This window comes from Melopsittacus undulatus, chromosome 3 (assembly GCF_012275295.1).
Source record: "Melopsittacus undulatus isolate bMelUnd1 chromosome 3, bMelUnd1.mat.Z, whole genome shotgun sequence".
Taxonomy (NCBI): domain Eukaryota; kingdom Metazoa; phylum Chordata; class Aves; order Psittaciformes; family Psittaculidae; genus Melopsittacus; species Melopsittacus undulatus.
Window position 1 is genome coordinate 7321144 of NC_047529.1, and position 23053 is coordinate 7344196.

The following is a 23053-nucleotide window of genomic DNA, read 5'->3' on the forward strand; positions in this document are numbered from 1 at the left end:
TTACCCATATATTTAAAGCCACACAATAGTCTAGCAATATTTTTATGTTCCATAATCCAGCACAGTCTAAAGACCACCTAGTTCTTGAAAAGACAAACATGTATTTTCCACATCTAAGTTCCACATTCAGAAAGGAAGTGCTCTCTAAAGTGGAGTATAAAAAAACCTGTTATGCTTAAGAGACCAAAATGACATGTTCCCATTTTAGAAGTTTCAGTTCATGAAAGAAAAAATTGCAGATATTGACAGATTTAGTTTAAATCATTTTCGACTTAGCATTATCCATAGGTTGTTCTAACATCCCTTTTGAAATGCAGAGAAAAAAAGGGGGTGAAGGAAGGAAGAGGGAGAAATGTCTTTTGTCAACTGTTTAATCATGCAAAATCAAGCAATTAGGAGGGCAGAGTTATACACAGGTCAGTCACAAATTCAGTGGAAGTTAAAAAGCACAGGTTTCCTATTTAATCTATAAGCCTTAAAAACTGTCATTTTAAATGAAATTCTAAACATAGCTACATCACTATTATTCAGAAGATTGGAACAGCTGCAAGAACAGCCTATGAATAAAATCAATATTGCATAGCCAACAGAACACACAGCTTGCATTTACAATTCTCACAAAGCAAACAGACAGTGAGCATTTTACTTCTTTGAAAGCTCCCTACACAGGTGCCAAAATCACCTACTGAACTCTCCTTTAAACTTGTTTTTAAGTGCATAAAACTAGACCTTAAACTACCACAGTTATTCAAGTATATAACCTAAAATGAGAAATCTGTCATTTCTCTCCAAAAAACTTAACGAATACCAGTTTCTTAAAACTGCAAATATGTATTAATCTGCCATCACCAAGAAAGGAACTGTCTGGCATACAGAGCTGATTAATGCAGCTGCTTTGGACAACACATTCATGTTTGAAATGAGCTCCAAAAGGCAAAACACAAACACTTGATAAGGGAGAGCAGACAAAGAATCATTTTAGTCTACTAAGAGGAGGAAGAGGAGGAGGAGCAAATAAAAACCCTCACAAGGATCAAGAATTTGTAAACAGAAGTACCCCAGAATAAGCCAACCAATTGTTTTTAACAGTTTTTTTTCTACCAGGAAAGCTTACAAGTTGATATGTCTTCAGTAAATACCGCAAATACCTACAGGCAAAGCCACAATATGGGTAAGAATGATGCTTGGCCTTGGTACTCATCCAAAGTAGGTATGACACAGGGATAAATATGCCTAAACCTATTATCCACTGCTGCCATTGTCTCCTGTCAATTCAGCAACAAGGTGCACCTAGAGAACAAAAAACACAAGGGTGCAGGAGCCCATACACACAAACCTGAACACACCAAGTGTTAAGTTGTCCTTGTACTGGAGCCTAATGCTAACAGTGCCCTAAAACTGTCTGCAGTATTTGCATGTTCAGCAGTTCAAATATATGCACGAATATCACATCAAAACTAGAGAACATGGGCTAGTTCCAAGCTGCCCTGCCAGCTACAGAGTGCTGCTGTATGGCCACTCAGAGCCATCACTCCAACTATACCCTACTTGCCACTTATCCTGCCATTTTTTTCCACAGCATAAGAAATTCCCCAAGCTTGAGAGATGTTTCATTCATGGAAGTGCTCAGTCTCTGGCTAAGCAACTGCACCACTGTCAGAGTTTACCTTCTGCTTTCAGATTCTGTTTGTCTTTACAAAATAAGAAAAAACCTGAAGATTCACTTTGAAGGATCTAACTGTTAAGCAGTAACTTCTTATCTGCATTGTTAATTCAAAGTGGTACCAGTAAGCTTGGAAATACAGGGCACAAAAATCATTATTAACAAAGTAGGACATATTTTACTAGGCAATAAGAAACACTACGTAAGACATTAGGCTAGCAAGGGCTGGAACATCTTAAGTTCCTTTCCAACCTTAGCCATTCTATGATTCCATGATTGTCCATGTTTACAGAATGGACTCTATTCTACAAGGCAGTAATTCTGGCTGACAAAAAATTGTGCTTAGCCCCCAGGTGTTAGGAACATCTTCAGTTCCTGGGTACTCTTACTGCATAATCAGATATCCAGAGCCCCAGAAGATGCTGTGATGTGTATTGTTTGCCCACCTTGGACCATGTCAGACAGGCAGATTAAGAAAGTTTTCCATTAACGTACAATGATGTAGTTATGAAAGGCTATTAAGAGGTCATGTAGTCCAACCTCCTAGGAAAAGCAGGTCCAATTCAAAAGACCTCCACAGGAACTTGGTCAAGTTTTGTGTATCTTCAAGGACAGAGATTTCACAACTCCTCCTGGCCTCTGCTCCAATTCAATCAAAAGCTCAGAGATTCTAATTTAGATCAGTCATCTACGGTCCCCTCCCTGTGCATCATACAGCACCATTACTTAAGTAATATGCCTTAAGTATATTAGTATACTTATAATTAATATAATTAAGAATATTAATAATATACTTAAGTAATATACCTTAAGTAATAAATGCACAAGCACAGAACAGTGTAGGTTAGGGAAGGTAGCATGTTTGCCTAGTAAAACACACAAACTGTCCCAGCTCCTCCATCACACTATCTACAAAATCTAATCATCAGCTCCTACGGTGACAAATACTGCAATTACACTAGAGATAATAGGTGCCAGTCATGGTTCTGTACTTCCAGATGACATTAATTTTGACCAGAAACAGCTAAGTGTCTTCTGTCTGTGAGGGGGGCATTATTTTAGGGAAGTTCTTCTGCAGGGTTTAACATCATGCCTCCTTTCTCAGAGTTATATGAATTAATGCATTAATTCAATCACTTTTATGTTCTATTCGGTTTAGCATGAAATGTCGTATCTTTCCATATTGTGAGGGGAAAAAAAGTCTATTCAGGCTTCTCCAGGGGTGAAACTCTTGAGCTGAGGCTACATTTAACTTCAGAATAGTTATTAGGATTAGCTTTCATCTGAAAACTGAAGACTTTGTTTTAGCAAGGACTGATGAATAACTGCCTTTCATTATTTAAGGCAAATACTTATTATCAGTGATTACCAATTTTCTTAGCAAGATGAAACAGCAAACGCCTCCAAAGTGGCCAAAGAATCGTGAAACAAAGGGCTTGTTTGTAAAACAAACCCTAATAATTTCTCTTTTTTTCCTCTGCCATAGTTTTACGCCCAGCTTCAGACGATCAGTTAAAAATAAAATGCATCGAATCTTACACTTTATTTTTCTCCTAGAATAAGGGGATGAAGGCTAATAGCAAATAAAAGGCTCCCTGCTCACAGTTTATTCCTGCCTTCACAATGTTCTGTCTATGTAAAACCACTATAAATGCCATTAAACTGGCTAGTACTCTAGCTGTTTTATCTTCTACTAATGACAACAGAAACACAATTGAGCTTCACACTAAACAAATGAAAGATATAATTCAAGTTTTCTGAAAACATCCCGTAAGTTTGGTCCTTGACAAAGAATATATTATGCAGTTTAAAATACAATAACATTTTCTAAACTAAAAAAAAATCTGGGATTCAAATGTGCTTGGTTAATGGTGCACCAGAACATGGAAAAATAACCCACTGAACACCTACTTTGAAAAGAAGTGCTACACAGAGAAGGAAAAAGCCTACAAAGAGTTAAAGTTCATAATTCCCATTACTTCTAAACCTTAACTTTGTGGTGCAAGGAAGCTGAGAAATTTCGTTTGTCCTAAATGACAATACAAAACCCACTCTCACTTTCTCCATCAAGACAGCACATTCCAAGCTTGAGAAGAGGAAAGGGACGCAACACAGTGCTGAAGGCAGGCATGTTTTACTAAAACAAATGCAATATAGCTACATCAGCATGATGTTGCTTGGGCTAAGGAGAAAGGGAAGCAAGAGAGGGAGAGCTTACTGACTGGGAGGAGAGGAAGCAAAAGAAAGAGAGGGTAAATGGCATTTTAGTTTGAAAACTTCTTGGATCACAGTCCAGAGGTATTGTTACAGAAAGTTATTTGGAAAACACCCTTTGATTTTGCTCAAGAATTTGAAAGTTTAGATGAAAATCAAATATGTGCTCTTAGATAAAAGTCCCTGACAATTACTACCCTATGCAGTAATAGCATGTGGACTCAAACTCATTTAAGTGAACCGTGTCTCGGAAGCCACAGAGTACAACCAGCCGCTCTGTTTTGCTTTTACATTTATGTACGTACTATAATAAATAAAACTACTTCAGAGCTGCTGGAAGAGGAAGGAAAAAGAACAAAACCCTTCACAGCTTTACAAAATGATTGTCTGTTAGTGTTTAAATGCCATGGCTCAGGCCTCATCCAGATTAAAGACATGTAAGAACTGACAACAGAAGCGTATCAGAACATTAAAAGCTCAGGACTTCAGTCTCACATTTGCAATATCTATCACATGTCCCTCCAATGCAGCATGGAGCTGTCTCTTTAAGAATGAATAAACTTTAAAGATCTGAAAACATCTTCCCAGTTTTCCACATTCTTCCTTCAAGCCCACAAGGTACTAACAGGAGCTACCCACAAGTCCTCTGCAGTTACATGCACTGCATTTTGTGCTAGACAGTGGGAGCACTGGGCAGAACACTTGGTCCCAGCAGAGCTGCAGAAGTGTAAGGGTTTGCCATGGAGAAGGCTCAGTGGCTGAGCACAGAACAGGCAGAAGCAGCTCCTGCTCAACACTCTTTGCCTGCATGAGAGATTGGTATTAGCATACGTGGTATCAGAACCTGTGTTTGATACTATGATACACTATCTACAAATGAAGAAGAAAAATCCTGCAGCCACATCTTGCTTAAAGTTAAGACTATTTTCAAATGTTCCAGTGTTACTGGATACTCTCATGAGAATGGACCACAAGACCTGCATTACATAACTCATCAGAACAAGATCCATCTCCCACATTATCATGGCCGGACAATAAATACAGCTTTTCCACAGGCTTTTTACATCTCTATCATCCCTTCACAGAAGGAGATGAGAGTAGTTTTCAGCAATCAGGTCAGGGGAAGAAAAAGAAAGAGTTCAGTGATCTCCGAGTTCAGAGATGTCATCTGTGTGCCACTTGTTTGCCATAAAACTTCCACATTTACTCATCTCTTGTACTAATCCTGTTGGCACTTTGGCAGCCTGATCAGTCCCATAACTCCTTTTACCATTATACTATGTACAAGTAAGGATTTAACAAAAAATATGGACAGTTCTACTAAATAATGATATGACGAATAATGATGAATATGTGACATACATGATACTCATGATATATATGAATATATGATATAGATGAATAAATAATGATACAGTGAAAGACAACTGCATTCCCCATTCTACACAGCTCTTCAGAACTTTTTCTTAGTCACCTTTCAGAGTCCTTAGGAATGATCCAGGGAAAATCAGAATTGTCCTGTTCATGGAGTCCTTCAACCTAATGAATTGTACATACAGGACAAAATGCAAGGCTGAGGCACTTTTTTAAAGTGTGGTAAAATTGATACATCTCTGCTTGTTAATTCTAGCTCTGTGTACTTTAAATAGGCATGTAGCTGATACACTGGTTATTATACTACACTAAATTCTTGCCCAAAGTTAATACAAAGCATTTTTAGTGACAAGTCCATTTCCTTCAAATTACCATGCTTTTACAACCCACGTCTATTCCCTTATGCATTTTCAGGCTAGGCTGAAAATGGAGAAAATATTTAAGTGAAAAATTACATGTTCAAATAGAAGCAACAAATATAAGTTTCTAGCACCACTATATCACAAATCAAGGACAATGCTCAAACCTTCCTATTTACCATGGTGGAGCAGCAAACTAGGAACACAAACACTAAGTCCCACATTTCTATTACAGGTAGAACAAATTATAATACAACAAACCACTCCACAACCTGTAAGTGTTCGACAACCCTTGTTTAGAATCAAACTGTAAATTGAAAATACTAAGGAAAGTCTAAGAATATATTTAAACCTTCGAAGTACAGCTTAAGCTCTGACCAATCATACAGCACCCCCTGGCAGACAGTTCTTAGAGTCAACTGAAAGAACCAGCAAGGAGAACGTTCTGCATTTTATCTTTCTAGTCCATATTAAGAGAGAATACAACTATTGAAGAGAAGCAAATTAAAAAGGAATATACGAGCAAATTAGTTAACCCACAGGAATTAAAATGATCCAGTGAAGAATTCTGTTGAGCAGTTGCTAAAATAAATGGCACAAATGAAAACAGACAGATGAAAATTAATTTAATTTTAACAAAGCTACTTTAAATGACAAATTAACACCACTTACGCTCATGTTGGGACCAAAGACTGCTCGAGCTACTTTCCATGTTGCCACACTTTTAGCAGACAGCAACATGAATAGGGAAAACAAATGTACTTGGCATCAAAAGCATATAAAAAGCCCCACCACTCTTTCTCAGGGAACTACTATAGAGGTCTGTCCTTCCTTACAAGAACTCAGAGTAAACTGTTGCTGAACATACCATTTCCTATTACTTCCTGGAAGAAATCTCTTTTTTCCACCAAGAAGCCTTTCCTGCTCCCTGGAAGATTCTAATTTCAAAGCATCTTCTGGGTACTTTAACCAGCCTTTTTTCCTGTCTAATTTATAGCCATTCTATTGGCTGCACTTAGCTGTTCAGATTTCACAACTGCAAATGAACCTACAATATTATGCCCAACTCTAGGGAGCATTTACATCATGTCTGGCTTTTTTTCTTTCCTCCTTTTTTATTAGCAGTGAAAAACGTGCACTTAGGAGACCTCATTTACTTTGCATATTATGGAACAGAGGTGGCAACTTTTATTGCTAAAAGACACTCGTTTATCTGAGAAATACTTCTTCATTTCCTAAAACCAGATATGTATTCAGATTAACCAAGTGTCCTAATCAAATCTCCCAAACCCTTGGGTTTCTCTCCAGATCTCCTCCATTCTCACCCTAAATACAAAGGGACAAAACAGGCCCTGAGCCACTGCCTGAACCTCATAGCAGACTTCCAGGAAATAGGGCAAATGTTTTACCTAATGCAATAATAGTTAAGTGGAGAAAAGAACTGGGAGTGGGATGAGGCTTGGTGGTTTGGAGGAGATGCAGGCTAGATAGGAGACATACAGTGTCACCAGAAGTATGACAATCTGCATGGCACTTATCTAGAAAAGGCTCTCCTTCATTAAAGAATCCAAGCAGCTGTAAGGTAAAAGGGAATTTCCTTGCATACAAAAAACTAGTTAAAAATGCAAAACCAAGTATAAGTAAATAAATGGCCTGTTACAAGATGAATGACAAACCAAACTATATTTGCACTTTGTTCAGTAAGATGTGACTTTACCAGTAACACTAACTTATTCCTGAAGAAGGATTATGAGTAGTGACCTGACAATAAGCCAGCAGATTTTATTCAGCAAATCTTAAAATAATGAAAAACAGGTAGTTTTTCAGACACCCTATAGTTGTAAAGGTTTTTGCAGATGCTGGGAATGAAGATGGGCTCAAGAGGAAACAACAGTTTCATGGCAGGAAATGCCACTCATAACCTCCATATATGCAGGAACTAGTCATGAGTCAGGAATTTAAAGTCTGGGATAGCAAACGGGGTAGGGAAATAGAAGTATCTATTTGCTCTGTTCTTCTAGTCTTCCTGAAGCATCATTTGTGGCTACTCCTGGATTCCAGTCATCAAGCTATGTGGACTCACAGCAGCTATTTCTGTTCTTAGGCAGTATGAATTACTGAAGTACTAGTATTCACTTCTACATTGTTAAGAGCTAGAGGTACAAGTCTGCTGCAGATGTAACACTGTAAGTAAGATGCTGTCTTCCACCACATTATCTTTACCAAATCAACTACAGGCTGAACTGAAAAATTCAGATAAAAGTATTTTGGTTATTACTAGTGCAGGCACAGATATTGATAGTCGAAGATGTACCTCAAATTTACATTGTTTATTTAAAGTATACTTTTAACATCGATAAGAGGATGCATGATACAGTAAATCAGCATTTCTAAATTGTAATTACACTCTTATTACTTTGATCACACTTTCAAAGTGTGCACAGATAACAAGCCAGTATGGAATCTAGTACTGGCAAGAATTCAGCTCTAGTATGGGTAGGAATTAATAAATTCAGCTTTCTTGCAGACTATAAGCAATACAGGCAGATCACATTTCTTGATTTAAAAAAAAACACCCACTCACTACACTGGAAAGCCACCAGATTTCTACAAACAGTAGAAATCCCATTTCCTCACACACTTGGCAAACCAAAGACAAAGCAGGTGAGCCCTGACATAACCTTGATGCAGTTCAACAAGCAACATGGTTTAAAACATCATTTCAGTTTGGTGCTCAGATACTTTGATAGTTCTAAGAGAATTATGGAGTGTGATCACAAAGCTGATCGTGCAGCTTTCTTTGTTACAGATCATACAGAGTTCTGTCCATGCAAAACCAACCACACCATCCCACAGCCTCAGAGCACGTATAACATGATTCCTGCCATCTCAGGTCTGGGAAAAGGGAGACAGAATAATGTGACTTTATCCTCCATGTGCAGCACAGAGAAGCCAAAACATATGTCTGCATGTTCTCCTGCTAATATTTATTGCAAGTACATGTCTAAGATTTGGATTAGGGGTTTTGGGGGGTCGGGTTTGGGGTTTTGTAATTATATTACTAAACATATTTTCCTGATGTTTGCAATTACTCCAGTTTTACAGAGCTATTCAACAGTCACATAATTTCTAGTTATTTTTCCCTTAATTCTCCATGCAAACTCTACTACAGCAATTGTAGCAAGCACAATCAAAAAGTCTCCCTTTGGTTTTTAAGTTCGTTACATTATTTAATGAAATAGATCACTTCAGATGAATCTGTCTGTGGTTGCTTGGAAACAACATTCTCTTTCCAACTTTCCTTCCCCTGTAAGACTGGAAAAAATCCATTTTGTCTTTCTCACATGTTACCTGTAAGGCAGTTCCCAACTTCTTTTCAGCTGTAACAAGCCTCTGTTGTCACACACAGTGTTAACGGTTACTTTTCAGCCCTGCTGACCTCATGAGCTTGTCCATGTGTTACAAGACTAGCTTTGCTAAGCACTGGTATGGAAATCAACTTCACATTTTCTGGAACTGAGTTTTCAGGTTTTTCTTTGCTCTTTTTTGCTGTTACGATTGTTTTTCAAAAAAGAAAACCCTCAGATATACTTCCATTAATGATTATACTGCAAAACTGAGAGCATCTTAGGAAAAATTACAACTTTGAAGCAATATTTTCCCAGACACCTCTTAGAATCACTAATAATGCTGTCTTAACATAATCTAGTATTGTTTTCTCCTGTGTCCATTTTAGGCCATGAAATAGAAGACACTGCCATCTCATCTTTTTTTGACAGGGAAACTGAAGCACAAGACTATAAAAGTCATATACCTCCTTTCTGTAAATCCAACTAGACACAGACTATCATTTACACTAAGGTAGAGAAACAGAATTAGACAACATCCATGAAGAATTCAGTTTTAAGTAACTCCCTCAGTATGACAAAGAATATCTGATTGACTCTCAGTGTCTGCCACTGATTTTTTCAGTATACCCTTCAATTACTCTCATCTGAAATCATTCTTCCAGCTAAACATTCACATACACTGATAGAATGGTTTGGGGACCTTAAAGATAATTTCGTTCCAACCCCCCTACCATGGGCAGGGACACTTTCCACTAGACTAGGTTGCTCAAAGCCTCGTCCAACCTGGTCTTGAACACTTCCAGCTTATCCAGGCAACCTCTTCCAATACCTCTCCACCCTCACAGTAAAGAACTTTGCCCTTACATCTAATCTTAATCTCCCCTCTTTCAATTTAAAACCATTACCTCTTGTCCAGTTACTACATGTCCTTGCCAAAACCCCCTCTCCAGATTTCTTGTAGGTCCCCTTTAGGCAGTGTAAGGCCATTAAAAGGTCTCTGTACAAGAGACTCCTCTTCTCCAGGCTGTATAGCCCCACTTCTATCAGCCTGTCTTAACAGTCACAGTCTGCTTCACAGCATCAGTTCATTCCTAGAGCAGGTTCATCCTGTGCAATGGCTCAACCATACAATTATACAGATGTGTGTTCCAGCCCTGGTGAAAGCAGAGGGTACAGGGAGCTGAGGGGGGTTTGCAACTTTAATACCAATACTTTTTCCCATCTACATTGCAACAGCAAATGGCATTTCTGCACTGATTTTGCAATAGGATTAACTCCCCAATCCTGGTTGTGGTCATTGTTCTAAAACAAACTGGTTTGTTAAATAGAAGTATGCTGAATGTACTGAGGAGACAATGACTGGTGTTTAGGAGCAGGTTTGTGAAAATATATTGGCTGGGATTGTTCTTCTCATGCAATTTCAAAGCCTTTCAAAGTAAATTCAAATTTATGTAAATTCAAAACCTGGGTCAGTTAAACCAAACTAGCAGTGGTCATCATTATTTTTAAGCCGTTAATATGTAGATTTGCTCTGACCAGGAGATCTTTTAGCTGGTAAAATATCATCTAGCAATTAATGTTACAACATAAGCATCCCTGTCACAACACACTGATACTAGAACAATGAAAACTCAAGCATGCAAACAGATTTAGACAAGAAACTTTCCTTCTAGACTACTTCTCTATTTCCTACACATAAGCTGCAATGACTTTCTTAAAAACAAAACACAAAACCAAACCACACACACAAAAAAACCCAAAGCTTTAAATGTTTTTACTCTTTCTGTGACTCTCCCTAGGGTCACAGAAATAAAGGTTTTCTGCTTAACTGAGCCCAAAACTTGTTCTCCAAATGCTGCTTTGGACAGCAGATGGATAAAGCAAAATTTCAGTCCATAGGAATCAAAACTTTCTGTTCAAAATGAAATGTAGCATGAATATGTATGAATATCGGCATCATCAAGTAAAATGGTGCCACTGTTTCAGGACATTTAAGCATGGAGTACTGGCAACTTTGAACTGCAGTTTCTGGATATTCATCTACATTTAGAACTAAAACAAATAAAACGGTTAATGGGAGCCCTAGGTTAGGAACTACTCATATATTTTATTCTGTAATACTGAAAGTAACATGTAATCTTCTGTGTTCTCCTTCTTTGGGTGATTCCTGCATAACATAACGTAACATCCACAAGAAGTGTAGGACTTCTCATCTATAGCAAACTACAGACTAGTAATAATTGCACTTTCCAAACAGGAAGGCACTGAAAATAAGGAAAGGGAGCCACATCCTCCTTTTCACAGGTAAGTGCACTAATTTTTAGTCTAGCTTATAGATGGTGTAACAATATAATGTAATCACTTCTTTAAAAAGAAAAAGGCTCTTGTGAGAGACTACTGCTAGAATACAGTATAGTCTAAGTCCTTTTTCAAATCAGGTTATCCCACCGTATTACATGAAGTAAAGCCTACCTAGGTTAAAAAAAAAGGTAAATTAATTTGACAACCTATTTAAACCAGAGCAGTTCTGGACAAAGACTCAGAGATGGGTGTAACTACAGAATCTGAGAGTCAAACTGGCACCTGATGAATTCAGACAGGTGGCTAGCTGGTGCTTCTAGGATCCAAGATGGATTACATCTGGAGACCTGCAGGACAGCGCGGTTACAGAGCCTGCCAAGAAAAGTCCTTCACTGGATTTAATCCTAGAATCACACTTGAATTAGATGTTGCTAAATTGCAGCTCAAGTAGTAGTTTGTCATTTTTTTCTATTTACTTAATAGAAAATTAGTAAACTTAAACCATCCTTATATACCATAATATCATCAGCTAGTTGAATGTTAAGAACAGTGAAGTGATGTACCCCCCAAAATAGGAGGTACCATTTAAAATTACTCTGTCCTGTTCTTCCTACTGACACCACCAGTTTACTCACTTGTAGCCATGATACCTGGAGGACATGCTGGTATCCCGTGATCAACTGCCCATCTGTAAGCTCCTTCACCAACTAAAAAGCTAGGAGACACAGAAGAGGGAGTTTAAACAAAACCATATAGCAAATCCCCCTTTTCTTGCAATTACTTTTTTCTGTTTAGTTTGGTCAATTTAATATTGTAAGCTGTCTACATTTCACAGAAATGTCAGCTATAATTACATTTGGCAACCTTATGTAGTTTCATTAAGAGACTATGCAGCTCTGATAGTAAGGTTAGTATTGGATAAAAACAAGTGCTATTAAGTTTGAAATTAATTAATAAATAGCACCAGCTTTTAATTGCAGCTAAAAAAAGGAAAAAGCAGTCTAAAGTCTTGCTCTCTGTAACAACTTAGTGAGATCCTGAAGTCCAACAACATGAGATGAATGAGGCGAGAATGGTTAAAGTATTTCCAGTAAGTTAGCCAATGCCACAGGAATATCAAGAAGTATTTTGAGAAGTACAACAAAAGCTAAAGATAAGTCTTATTTAGAAGGCTGAAGGTTTATCTCATGGAGTTTTATTCAGCAGCTGCAAATAGGACAAGTTACTGAATTTTTAATGTACTTGCTAAAAAAACAACAACAACCAAGTCTTAAGTTGTTTCTTAGTCAGTAGTGAACACTTTGCAGTAGTGAGACAGTACACACTGCCATGACAATGAATGACAACAAAAAAATATACATAGACATGTCGCTTCTATGGAGAGGAATAAACAAAACTAACAAAGAAGTCTCAGTTATCTAAGCTTCCCTGTAAAGAAAACCATCTGATTCCATGAAAAGGGGAATGCAATATACAGAAATCATATACTTTCAGAAAGCTGCTGCACAACAGTACTGACAACAGCAACAGAACAAAGGACAACTACTTCCAATCTTAACTTCATATCCCACTTTTGAAATAAAAATAACACAGCTGCCTAAGGGACACGAGAAGTAAAGACTGTTACAGAAATACCAGACTTATGAATATGAGGCTATAGAAGATATTTCAGATACAGAGTAGTCTCTGGGGCCACCTGATACTACAGTTTCTGAGAACATTACTGAGATAACAAATTTGATAGCATTCATGCTGTTGGAAGTTTTCTTGACGGTGCTATATCTGACACCTGCAGCTTTCAGTACGTAGTATTTTGAAGTGGTACTTTCTATCTGATCACACAGAATCACAGAATGGTTTGGGTTGGAAGGGACTCTAAAGATCATCTATTTCCAGCCCCACTGCCACAGGCAGGGACACCTTCCATTAGAGCAGGCTGCTCAGAGCCCTGTGTGTGGCCTCCAGCAATCTTCTCTCTGACTTAACCAATGCAGGAGGGGTGTCCAGTCTTCCCTTACAAAACTCTCCAAAAATAAAGTTTATCTAGATGAGAATTTGAACTGTTAAATATGTATTTCTTACCATTGTTAGTGCAGCTCCAGATAAATACTGTTCACGTTGCAAGACACTGTAGGATAGTTACTGGGTACTTTGCCAGAACTCAAATGTCTCCTATTAGGTAAGCTAATGCTCAAGAAACAACCTGTCACTTTCATTAACCAAACAGAAATGCAAACCATGGCCAAACCTAATTAAACAGTATTCTCTACTGAATAAAGAAGAAGGTTTGGTAAAACAATTTATATTGAAAGGAAGGGTAGGTGGAGAAAGTATCAAGCTTAAGCATTAGGAGATTTATATATGGTAACTAGAATAGCACAGATCAGTCAGAAATATTGCATTTTGCAAGGAACATCATATTTGTCTTTTTAATACTTAAAAACACAGTCACTAGTATTTATGAAGACTGCAAGAAAACCACACAAAGTGATGTGCCTTTTTTGCTGCTCACGCTTTAATTCCTAGATTCTTCTCCTTCTTGTAAGATGGGCACAGATAAAGTATTTTACAGCTCTGGTCCCAAAGAACAGTTAGATTACGTGAAGCAGACATTTAATTGAGGCTCTGCAACACCACAGAGATCATCCACCTATTTTAAACTTTTCAGTTCAGATTTCTGGAAAGGACAGCAGAGTAAGTTAAAATATACAGTTCACCAAAAAAAATAAGTAAATCAGGATACTACCTAGACTGCATCTCCTATAAACTGAGAATTATTTGGTAAGAGACTGCTACAGAACATAGAGCATGACCTCAGTTCTGCAGGTAACCAAATAGGTTTAACTTAAAGAAGACTTTTTACACCATCCCAAAAAGCAAGTTCTGTAATCACACAGCCACACACATTTATACTAGCCAAAGATGACAGGGTGGCAAGAGGGTGGAAACCAACAGTCTGGCACTAGCAACTGCTTTAGTTGCCATGAGAATCATCCATGTAGCCATGTAGAAAAGCTGCAGCAGGCAAGGATGAGTAAGGAATACTATAAGCTGATATAAAACCAAAACTATCTTTAAACAGCTATCATTAACCTTAATTTTCTGGGGGAGATGAAATATAGGGAAAAAAGCCACTGGGCTACATGAAGCAGTCAAAATTCCTACCAAGTTTCAAAAGCCATTAGGGTAATTCAAAAGAAAATTTTCCAAAAGGGTGGAGGAACCCAAAACCAAACTGTGAATGAGTTTGTGCTCTGCTACTCTGATAGTTGGTTTTGTACAAACAAGATAAAAAGACCTCTTTGCAATTATAGTAACTTAAGAGTACTCTACAGTTGTTACAAGATCAGAATATGTAGAAAATGAAAACATCCTCCCAGCAAGGAGCCAATGCTTGGACACCTTAAGTTCCAGGCAAGTTAGACCATACTAATAGTAAATATGATTGAAGGTCTCTAAAAATGGTCCTTTTGGGGCAATTTTCTCCCAGAAGACAATTATCCTTGCTCTATCTGCTCCAAAGAGGACCATTTAATATGGGCTGTAGGGAGATAGGCCAAAGCAAGCTATACAGAAGGTGAGACTCATTAAAGATGCTCAAGGCAATCCTGAATGTAACAAACTCATTTTGTGATGTTTACTACAAAATGCAGCAATCACTCTGAAATCACTGCTACAAAGAAGAAATTGTTTGAATAAATATAGTTCAGAGATGAAAGGTGGTCTAAGTCTTCACTCTAGTCACTTTCTCGACTATACATTGCCCTGAAAGCTACACAAAGTACATAACCTACCTACAGTACTGTAAAACTGTGAAGTAACTATAAAAGCTTGTATACACAAAGCAGGGAACAAAACCCTAATAAGGGATTCTTTCCCATATGGGTTACTACTACTGCTATTATTAATACTGAAAAAGGGATACAGACATGAACTTAGGCATCAGTAGTACTAAGGAGTTCTGAGAAAGGAGACATCTGTACCATCCTGCAATTCTTACATGTCTACACTTAATAGTAAACAGATGTAAATAAGCCTTTTCCCTTAGGAAGGTCACCATTTCAGTATAAAAAATAGAAGATCTTCAAACATACAAAACATCTAATCCACTATTCCTATGACCAAAGATCAATTCCAAAGATCCATCCAGTTTGTAACTGCACTCAGAATAGTGTTTTCTTTTGTAAAATCATACAATGACCAGGACACATATCATCATCTATAACACTTAATATTTACAAGGTCAGTATTTTCTGTTCCTGCATACACAGGGAGAGAAAATCCTGACACTGAGCCAAATAAAATATGGCAGAAAGATGTAACTTGGACCTTAGAAGTTTCAGCAATTGCACTCATGCATTCATGGATTCTCTACTTCCAACTTTTGAAGTTTTAGTTTGGACAGTGGGATTCTGTGTTTTAAAGAAGAAAAGATGTTGATCCAGAATGACATGTTCCACAGATCAATTTACAGCGAACTGCATACACATCAGTTAGGACACTTGATCACTCCTTCCCAATAAGCTTACCACTTGGAACAAACTCATTCCCACTCATCCGGATTTCTTCTACTGAAAACTAGAAATGTACCACTTTGAATTTATTTTCAACTGTCACTATAAAAATGGGTGCAGAACAGCAATAAAGGGGCCAAACTATCGGCCTCCACATCTTCATTTATAGACAAGAGTCTCCAGAATGCCACTTTTACTAATCTCAGTTACTGATTTTTGTTGTGGGTTCATGTGCCAAACATTCCGGCCAGGAAACATCAAGTTAGTTTAAATTATGCTATAGTAACAGTGCCTACCACTAGGCTTCTTTAACAAAACAGGTCCTTAGGGTAAGCAGTACCTGGAAAACTCCCCAGTACATTATTTGCCCATGAAAAACACAATGAAATTTGGCTATCTTCACAAATAAAAATCAGTTATTAAAATCCTGACACTTGGTAGGAATGCCAAAATACAGCTGCTCTCTTGTCATTTGACTACATATATTCCCAGCTTGTGCGGGTATATATTTCAGTCCCAAAACAACGTGTCATGCCAAATCCTGCCAAAAAGGCAAGGCATTAAATTGTCAATATTCATCACCTACAATGAACATTAACTCTATCCTTCTAAACTTGGGATACCCCATATGTACAGGAACATCTATCACAGTAAGTCTATAGTGCAACCCATCATATCCTGCTAGTGTAGATTGTTTCCAGGATAACTAAATTGCTCTAATAAAATATACGTGCAAAATCCAGAATGGCAAAAAGGAAATTAAAATATGTATTGGGTAACTGAAGTCCACAATGTTTGCACAGTAAACTGTATGTGTTGGCTCTGAAGACAGTTCACCTTTCGATTTGAGAGTTCAAGCTCCCTTGTCTTTAAAAACATCTGCTAGCTAAGACTTTGCATAGTGTTTTAAAAGATTAAGTCTTGTCCTTTGAGGGTAAGAGGATATAGCTTGTTTTCCATTCGGGTTTTGGTTTTTTAAGTAACAGCAGCATAAAATAGGTCATGACGTTACAGCAAACATGCTAAAACGCCCAAGTACTCTTCCTTACAACAATCTGAGAGAACACTGTGATGATACAGACAAAACTAAATCACAAGTGCTTTTTCCTGTAGCTGACTTCAGTTCTAGTTCAGGAACACCAAAAAACCCACCTCATTTGATACTCTCTTTAATGTAACCCAGCTAAGCCCCGCTTTCTCCTAATATCTGAAGAAATGAGCTACTAACAGCAATAGAAATTGAAGTTCTTATTTCTTCTGAATACTTCTTCCCTGAAAAAAGAGTAAGTTCTCTTACTAACTACAGTTACTCTTTTCTTTCTTCATTAAAGAAAAGTTTTAAATGCACAATCTGCTTGTTGGTGGTTTGGTTTCAGGGTGGCTTTTTTTTTGATCTAAGAACTTCCTTTGCAGCATGACGGAACACTGAAACAGTGCTTTTCCTCACTGTTTACATTGGAATACTATACCATCCAGCTACAGACTACTTGGCTGATTTTACAGAATAACATAGGAAGGAGAGTAAACTTTGTGAATCTAAATATATATATTTTAAACTACATAAATCATGGTTTAATACATCTGCAAATACTGTAGTTCATTATTTGGCAATTGGTAGCAAATCTCTGCCGCAGGTATGACAACTGAGTATAGCAGTATATTAATATGAATCACTTCAGTTCTCTACTTGTCAATTTAAGCTGCTCATGAAAATAAGACAGTTTTAAGAGCCATCAATTCTGACACATCACTTAGATTCTTCCCAAAATGATGCATAGTATTCCATCTAAGTATTAAACCCATCTTAATAAAGGAATGCACATTTTCATTGCTGTTGTAAATGCTATTAAATCTACCTTTAAGATAACTTCCCATTTTGGCTAAGAGGAAGTTACTAAACACAGCACATTTCCATGCTATACCTACCAAACAAAGCCACAAAGACAGCAGTAAAGCAGGAATAAAGCAGGATTCTTTTATATACTTGTAAGAATTATATTGGGTTTTTTAAAGGTAGATGGAAGCAAAGGCAGTAGAATTCCATTTTAATCTTGATGTACTCAATGATTTCTCAAAATGCTACAGTAACAAATGTAAGAATTCATTATGACATAACTGGAAATAATCACACAGACAGAAATTATCACAAAATGATGTTGCCATCTATACACAATACTTCATTCTAACCACAGCTTCACCAAGTGCACAAGATGTTTCAAGATCAGAGAATAAAGCTCATCTTCTTTTTAAAGGCTGGTATGTAAAACAGCACCAGCCTTCCTGGGGTAGGATATAACCTTCAAACATTGCATGCAGTAGAGACAAAAGACCAAAGTAAAGTCAAGCAGAACAAAGCAATTACCAAGGTGGAATTCTGCCAGCAGAGAGTTTTCCCTTCTGCCCTTCACACAACAATCTATTTGCAACTGAAACTGGATTCTTGATTCCTGAAAAGAAAAATTAGCAAAAAATGGGAACAGATCATTAACATATTTTTCCACACAGCAATGTAGTGTTCATTTTGGCAATGGAAGTCAGCTTCCTTTAATTTCCAGAGCTTTGCCAAGTCAGTAAGAGACACCTTATGTTATATTTCAATGTAAAATCAACTTCATTACTTTCTCCTTCACATACCCTATCAGTAGTGACAAGCCTTTCTTCTAATCAACACACACACACTTTCTCTTTTTTTAATGAATCATATTGAAATATTAGGAGTGACCTCCTACCACAGAAATCTTAAATTCAATCTATAGTATGCTACAAGCCAAAGATGTTTTATAAGCATTAATTTTTCACGATGGAAAGAGCTTTCACTTGAGTCGATCCAGACAGAATAGGGATTATAGGATTCAGGCTTAGCTTTCTCTCACTCCCTCATTTCCTCCTTTGCCACGGTTGGAAGGATACATTTTGTAAGAACCAAGCCCTGAAACACTTCATTTTACTATTTAAGATTCATATCTACATGAGGAAGTTATTACCAAGGTTTAGAACTATTCTATGACAAAGAACAAAGCTTGAATTCTTGTCAGAAAAGCTATTAAATAGGAGCAATTAAGGCTGTTTAACATACTTGAGAGAAACCTCAACAACCCCTATTTGGGATGTATTACCTGTATTTGTTTTGTACTGAAAGCTAGAACTGGACACAGAAAAACCTCCAAAACAACCAAGACACAGAACCACACTAGTTCTCAGACTAAGTCCTGTATTCAAATGTATCTAATCTTGTAACAGTAACAACATAAAATAAACCCAAGTGTAACTGGCCATGTGAAAGGAATTACAATGAAAAAATATCTACAGTTCAGAGAAATGTTATGTCCCAAGCAAACAGCTTGACAGGTGAGCAGCTGTGCACATTCTCACCAATACATAAGAGGCTTCAGTCTGGAGGCTGGCACCCTACATGGCCTTCTGATGCTATAAAGGAAGCTTTGGCCCTGTAGCATTCTAATCTGACCAACTGAACTGAGAGATCAAAACACCAAGCAACCTTATGATTGAATTACATACCACTAAGTTCTTCACGGAGATAGAGAACAAAAACTAATATATGCTTAATTTTAATATGTTTTAAGATAATTCCATTTTATTATGAAGTTATCATTCTACAAATTCATCTGACCAAACTCTTCTCCATTGTGAATACTGTATAGTACTGTACAACTGTTCTGCATCAAAGGATTATCAGTGAATCAATAAGACAATATTTTACACAAAGCAAATGAACACCAAACAGTATTTTAGGGAGCAGGAATGCTTCCCCCTTTTTTAAAGGGGGCAGGTTTTATTTAAACAAGGAAGTACATACAATGTGTCCCTCCCAAAACAAAAAAGTAACAAAAAATAACTAAATTGATCTTTGCACTTAAACCAGTAGTTAGCTTTATAATATGGAGTTAACATACCACTCAGTGCTCCAACTGCTCCAAAATTCAATGACTTCCCATCCATTATACTGGCATCACATTCTATCTCACCCAGAAGGTTTAGGTTAGACCCCAATCCTGCATTTGTAAAAGGAGAATCCTAAAAATAAGAACAAAACACTGTAAGGCCGTATCCATAACAGACTCGATCAAAACCTTGCTGTAACTGGTAAAATGACACAGATCTTAGTGCAGTGCACTTTCTTATTCTAGTGGTTTAATCTTCCATGACAAAAACATCAGTGTGAACAGAATATCTCAAATTACAATAATAGAGACCTTACACCTTCTACAAGGTGTGATGTATCTCAAGTGTAATGATGCGCTAATACAAAAAAAAACAATCACTCAACAATTTAAGAACACCATGTATATGCAAGCAGAAGCCTGACAACACAAGTGAAAACCTCTTCTTCCATCCCCCAAAATACACACTTCATTTGGTCTCTAACCCACCAAGTAACATTTTAAGTAGTATCTAACAATCACCGTACAGAACACAGCCTACCACTGAAACTCACTGAAACTGTGACATAGCAGCCAAACAGAACTGTATCTTTCCTTAACATTCTAAGCCTACGACTGCAGCTGGCACTCAGAAATCAAGACATTCAAGAAATCAAAACAATTCACTTTGTAAGATCTCTGTGATCACTAGCATAAGGACAGTCATTACTGTGATCTGGAAGCTTCCTGAATAAAAACCAAAATGCATTCCATAGCAAATATGGAACAACATTGAATATACTAGTTATAGACCTAACTCGTCTTGTATTAGCACCTTCTTGTAGCTTTTTGCAAAATCAAGGTTCTCAAAGAAGCTTTGTATGCTAGAATTAAAAACATCCATTTCTGCCCTTCCCATTTCATCAGAGCGTCCCCAGGATTTTAAACCCACAGAATGTCTAAGCAGCCCCAGTTAAGGTATCTCACTGCCAGCTCAATATAATCCCCTTCCTAGGTGCAAGAACAAAACAAATAAGAAAAGAAAGGTAACAGCCCAGACCAGGCAAACATTGAAATTTCAGAGATGCTGTTTTCACAGTTTTATATCTGTTTTTATTCTATAAAATAACCTATGACTTACTGATGCAACTTTATTTCCCGATTTACTGATGCAACTATAACAACCTGATGCAACAAAGAAAAATGATTGTCCAAACCACGTGTGAATATGTCAATGAAATTAGATGGCCATGCTTTTAAAGTATATGTAATAAAAGCTGAATCAGGAAACAAGCTACTGGAAACAGCTCAAAGTTCTGTCTTAAATGTTAAGCGAACTGATTCTTTTTTGTACATATTACTGTGTATTGAATGCAAAGAAACAAAAGAAAGAGCACCCAAGTGAAAGACAAATTTGATGTACATCAGTAAGCTTTTGTTAACTTTAAAATTAACAAATTCAAAACCTGTTTTGCAAGATGTTGTTTCTAATTTACAAAGATGTTTGACATGTTCTTAGTGTTGGAGTCATCAAAACACTATCTTCTTGGAAAATCATGAATATATAATACATGATTAATACATAATCATGAAACAGATTATAATCTCTCCATCTTCACTTTGTACGACTCATCCATATTACCTGCTTTTTCCTTCTGCATCCAAGAAACAACACAAGATTTTATCCCAATTTATTGATCCTATTTTATCCCACACCACAACAGACCTTCAAACTCACTGTGTATATTCACTGTGGTGTTCATTTTGATAGCTATGCCTCACAGCAAATAAGTAAATTTGAAAAGATTTTAGGATAATGAAATATTTCCAGTTTAGCACACAGGGAATAAATTTCAGGGATTGGGGTGGGATATGACTGAAAAAGGCTATCAAGATGATGGCCTTGAAAAGGTGGAAGACTGCAGAGCAGCTGCTGGCTGAACCGACTTCATTCTCCCCAGGCTCTATGAGTATGAAGAAAAGTAATCAGTGAAGTTTGCAACAAAAGAAGCAGGGAAGTGAAGAAAGGAATCTGTACACAAACAGTGAAAGGTACTTGGAAGATGAAGGAAAAACAGGCACGTGTTAGGATGAACAACACTTACTCCTAGTGCTGTCCAAGTTCCTTGCCCATGGGTAATCAAGAGAGCATCGACCTGCAAGCCTGGAGACAGATTTCTAATGTTGTGTTCCAAAAACATTCACTCAGTACATTATACTCAAAAGCATTAGCAAAGAGGAAGAATTTTATGCAGTACAGATTTGTCACTGCCTCAAAGCAAACACAGCTGTTACCTTAAGAGCAGATGCCATGGCCAAATAAACGGAGTGAGAAGGACCCATCAGAACAGAAGCCCTAGTAACACTGTCCAGAGCCCTTCTGCAGCCAAGACACAAAGGTCTCTATCCTCCCATAATAATCAAAAGAGGGAAAGAGGGTAGGGAAAAAATACAGGATAGAGTGTCAAATCTAGGTATGTTCAATGCTTTGGCATAGCACCTTCTCTGCCACAACATCAAGGATGGATCAAGGGACAACTTACTCAGATGATCTCAAGACAAAGAGAATGCCTATGGAATATTTATCAGGATACCACAGAATGTTGCATAAATAAGAATTCTACATCAACAAATCTGTAAATGCCTCTTTGGTGGCTTAACTCTTTCATTTCAGGACTCAGAAGGAATCTGACCAGTACAATCAGTCACAACATGAGCAACTTCTCCAGTAAAAGAAATAAAGACCCAATTCCAAGCACCTGTTCAAAATTTCTGTGGAGGTTTACAACCAGACTGCAATTATGAAGATGGTCTCAGAATTGCCAAGAAGATGGTCTGCTCTATCTTTACAGATCTAAAAGGAGATCTGGTATAGACAGTGCAAACATGAAAATTTTGATACCTACCCGAGCATCTCTTGAGATGAGATATAAAGCCTTTGAAATCAGACAGGGGAAAACCATTATAAAACAAGGAAACAGAAATTCACACCTTCTTCTATGAACGGGCAAAGACATGAAATACACCAGACAAATACATTCCTTTTTGAAAATACAAATCTCTGTAAAGCCTGACCAAAAGATTTCAAGACTCTGATATACAAATGGAGGAATACAGCTTATGACAATGAAAGTGGATTTTGACATGAAAATTCAAAACCTCAGAGGAAAGCAGAAGTATTATTAAAACAGAAGTGTGCCTGTTTCAATGGGGGAAGAAAACAGAGTTACCTGAAGCAGTCCCTTCATACACTCAAATAGAAAAATGCAGTACTGCAAGAACTATATGACTACCATGGGATGGGGAAGAACCCAATCAAAGCATGTATCCAATAACAGGGAAGAAGGGAAAGGAAGGAAAAGGTTTATTCTATCATTCTATTATAATAAAAAGGTTT

The 23053-nt window shown here is 37.3% G+C and overlaps 1 protein-coding gene across 2 annotated transcripts in view; it reads right to left on the reverse strand.

Moving 5' to 3' along the window:
- The window catches only part of TASP1 (taspase 1), an 84788-nt gene that overhangs the window by 50868 nt on the left and 10867 nt on the right, over nucleotides 1–23053 (reverse strand). Inside the window, exons 5-7 of one of the 2 annotated variants that reach the window (XM_034061155.1) lie at nucleotides 19690–19810; nucleotides 18138–18222; nucleotides 11912–11976 (exon numbers count right to left, since the gene is read on the reverse strand). In XM_034061155.1, the coding sequence (XP_033917046.1) occupies nucleotides 11912–11976; nucleotides 18138–18222; nucleotides 19690–19810 (271 nt within the window). Of the gene's footprint in view, nucleotides 1–11896; nucleotides 11977–18137; nucleotides 18223–19689; nucleotides 19811–23053 lie in introns of both variants that reach the window. The other variant, XM_034061154.1, reaches the window with a different exon arrangement.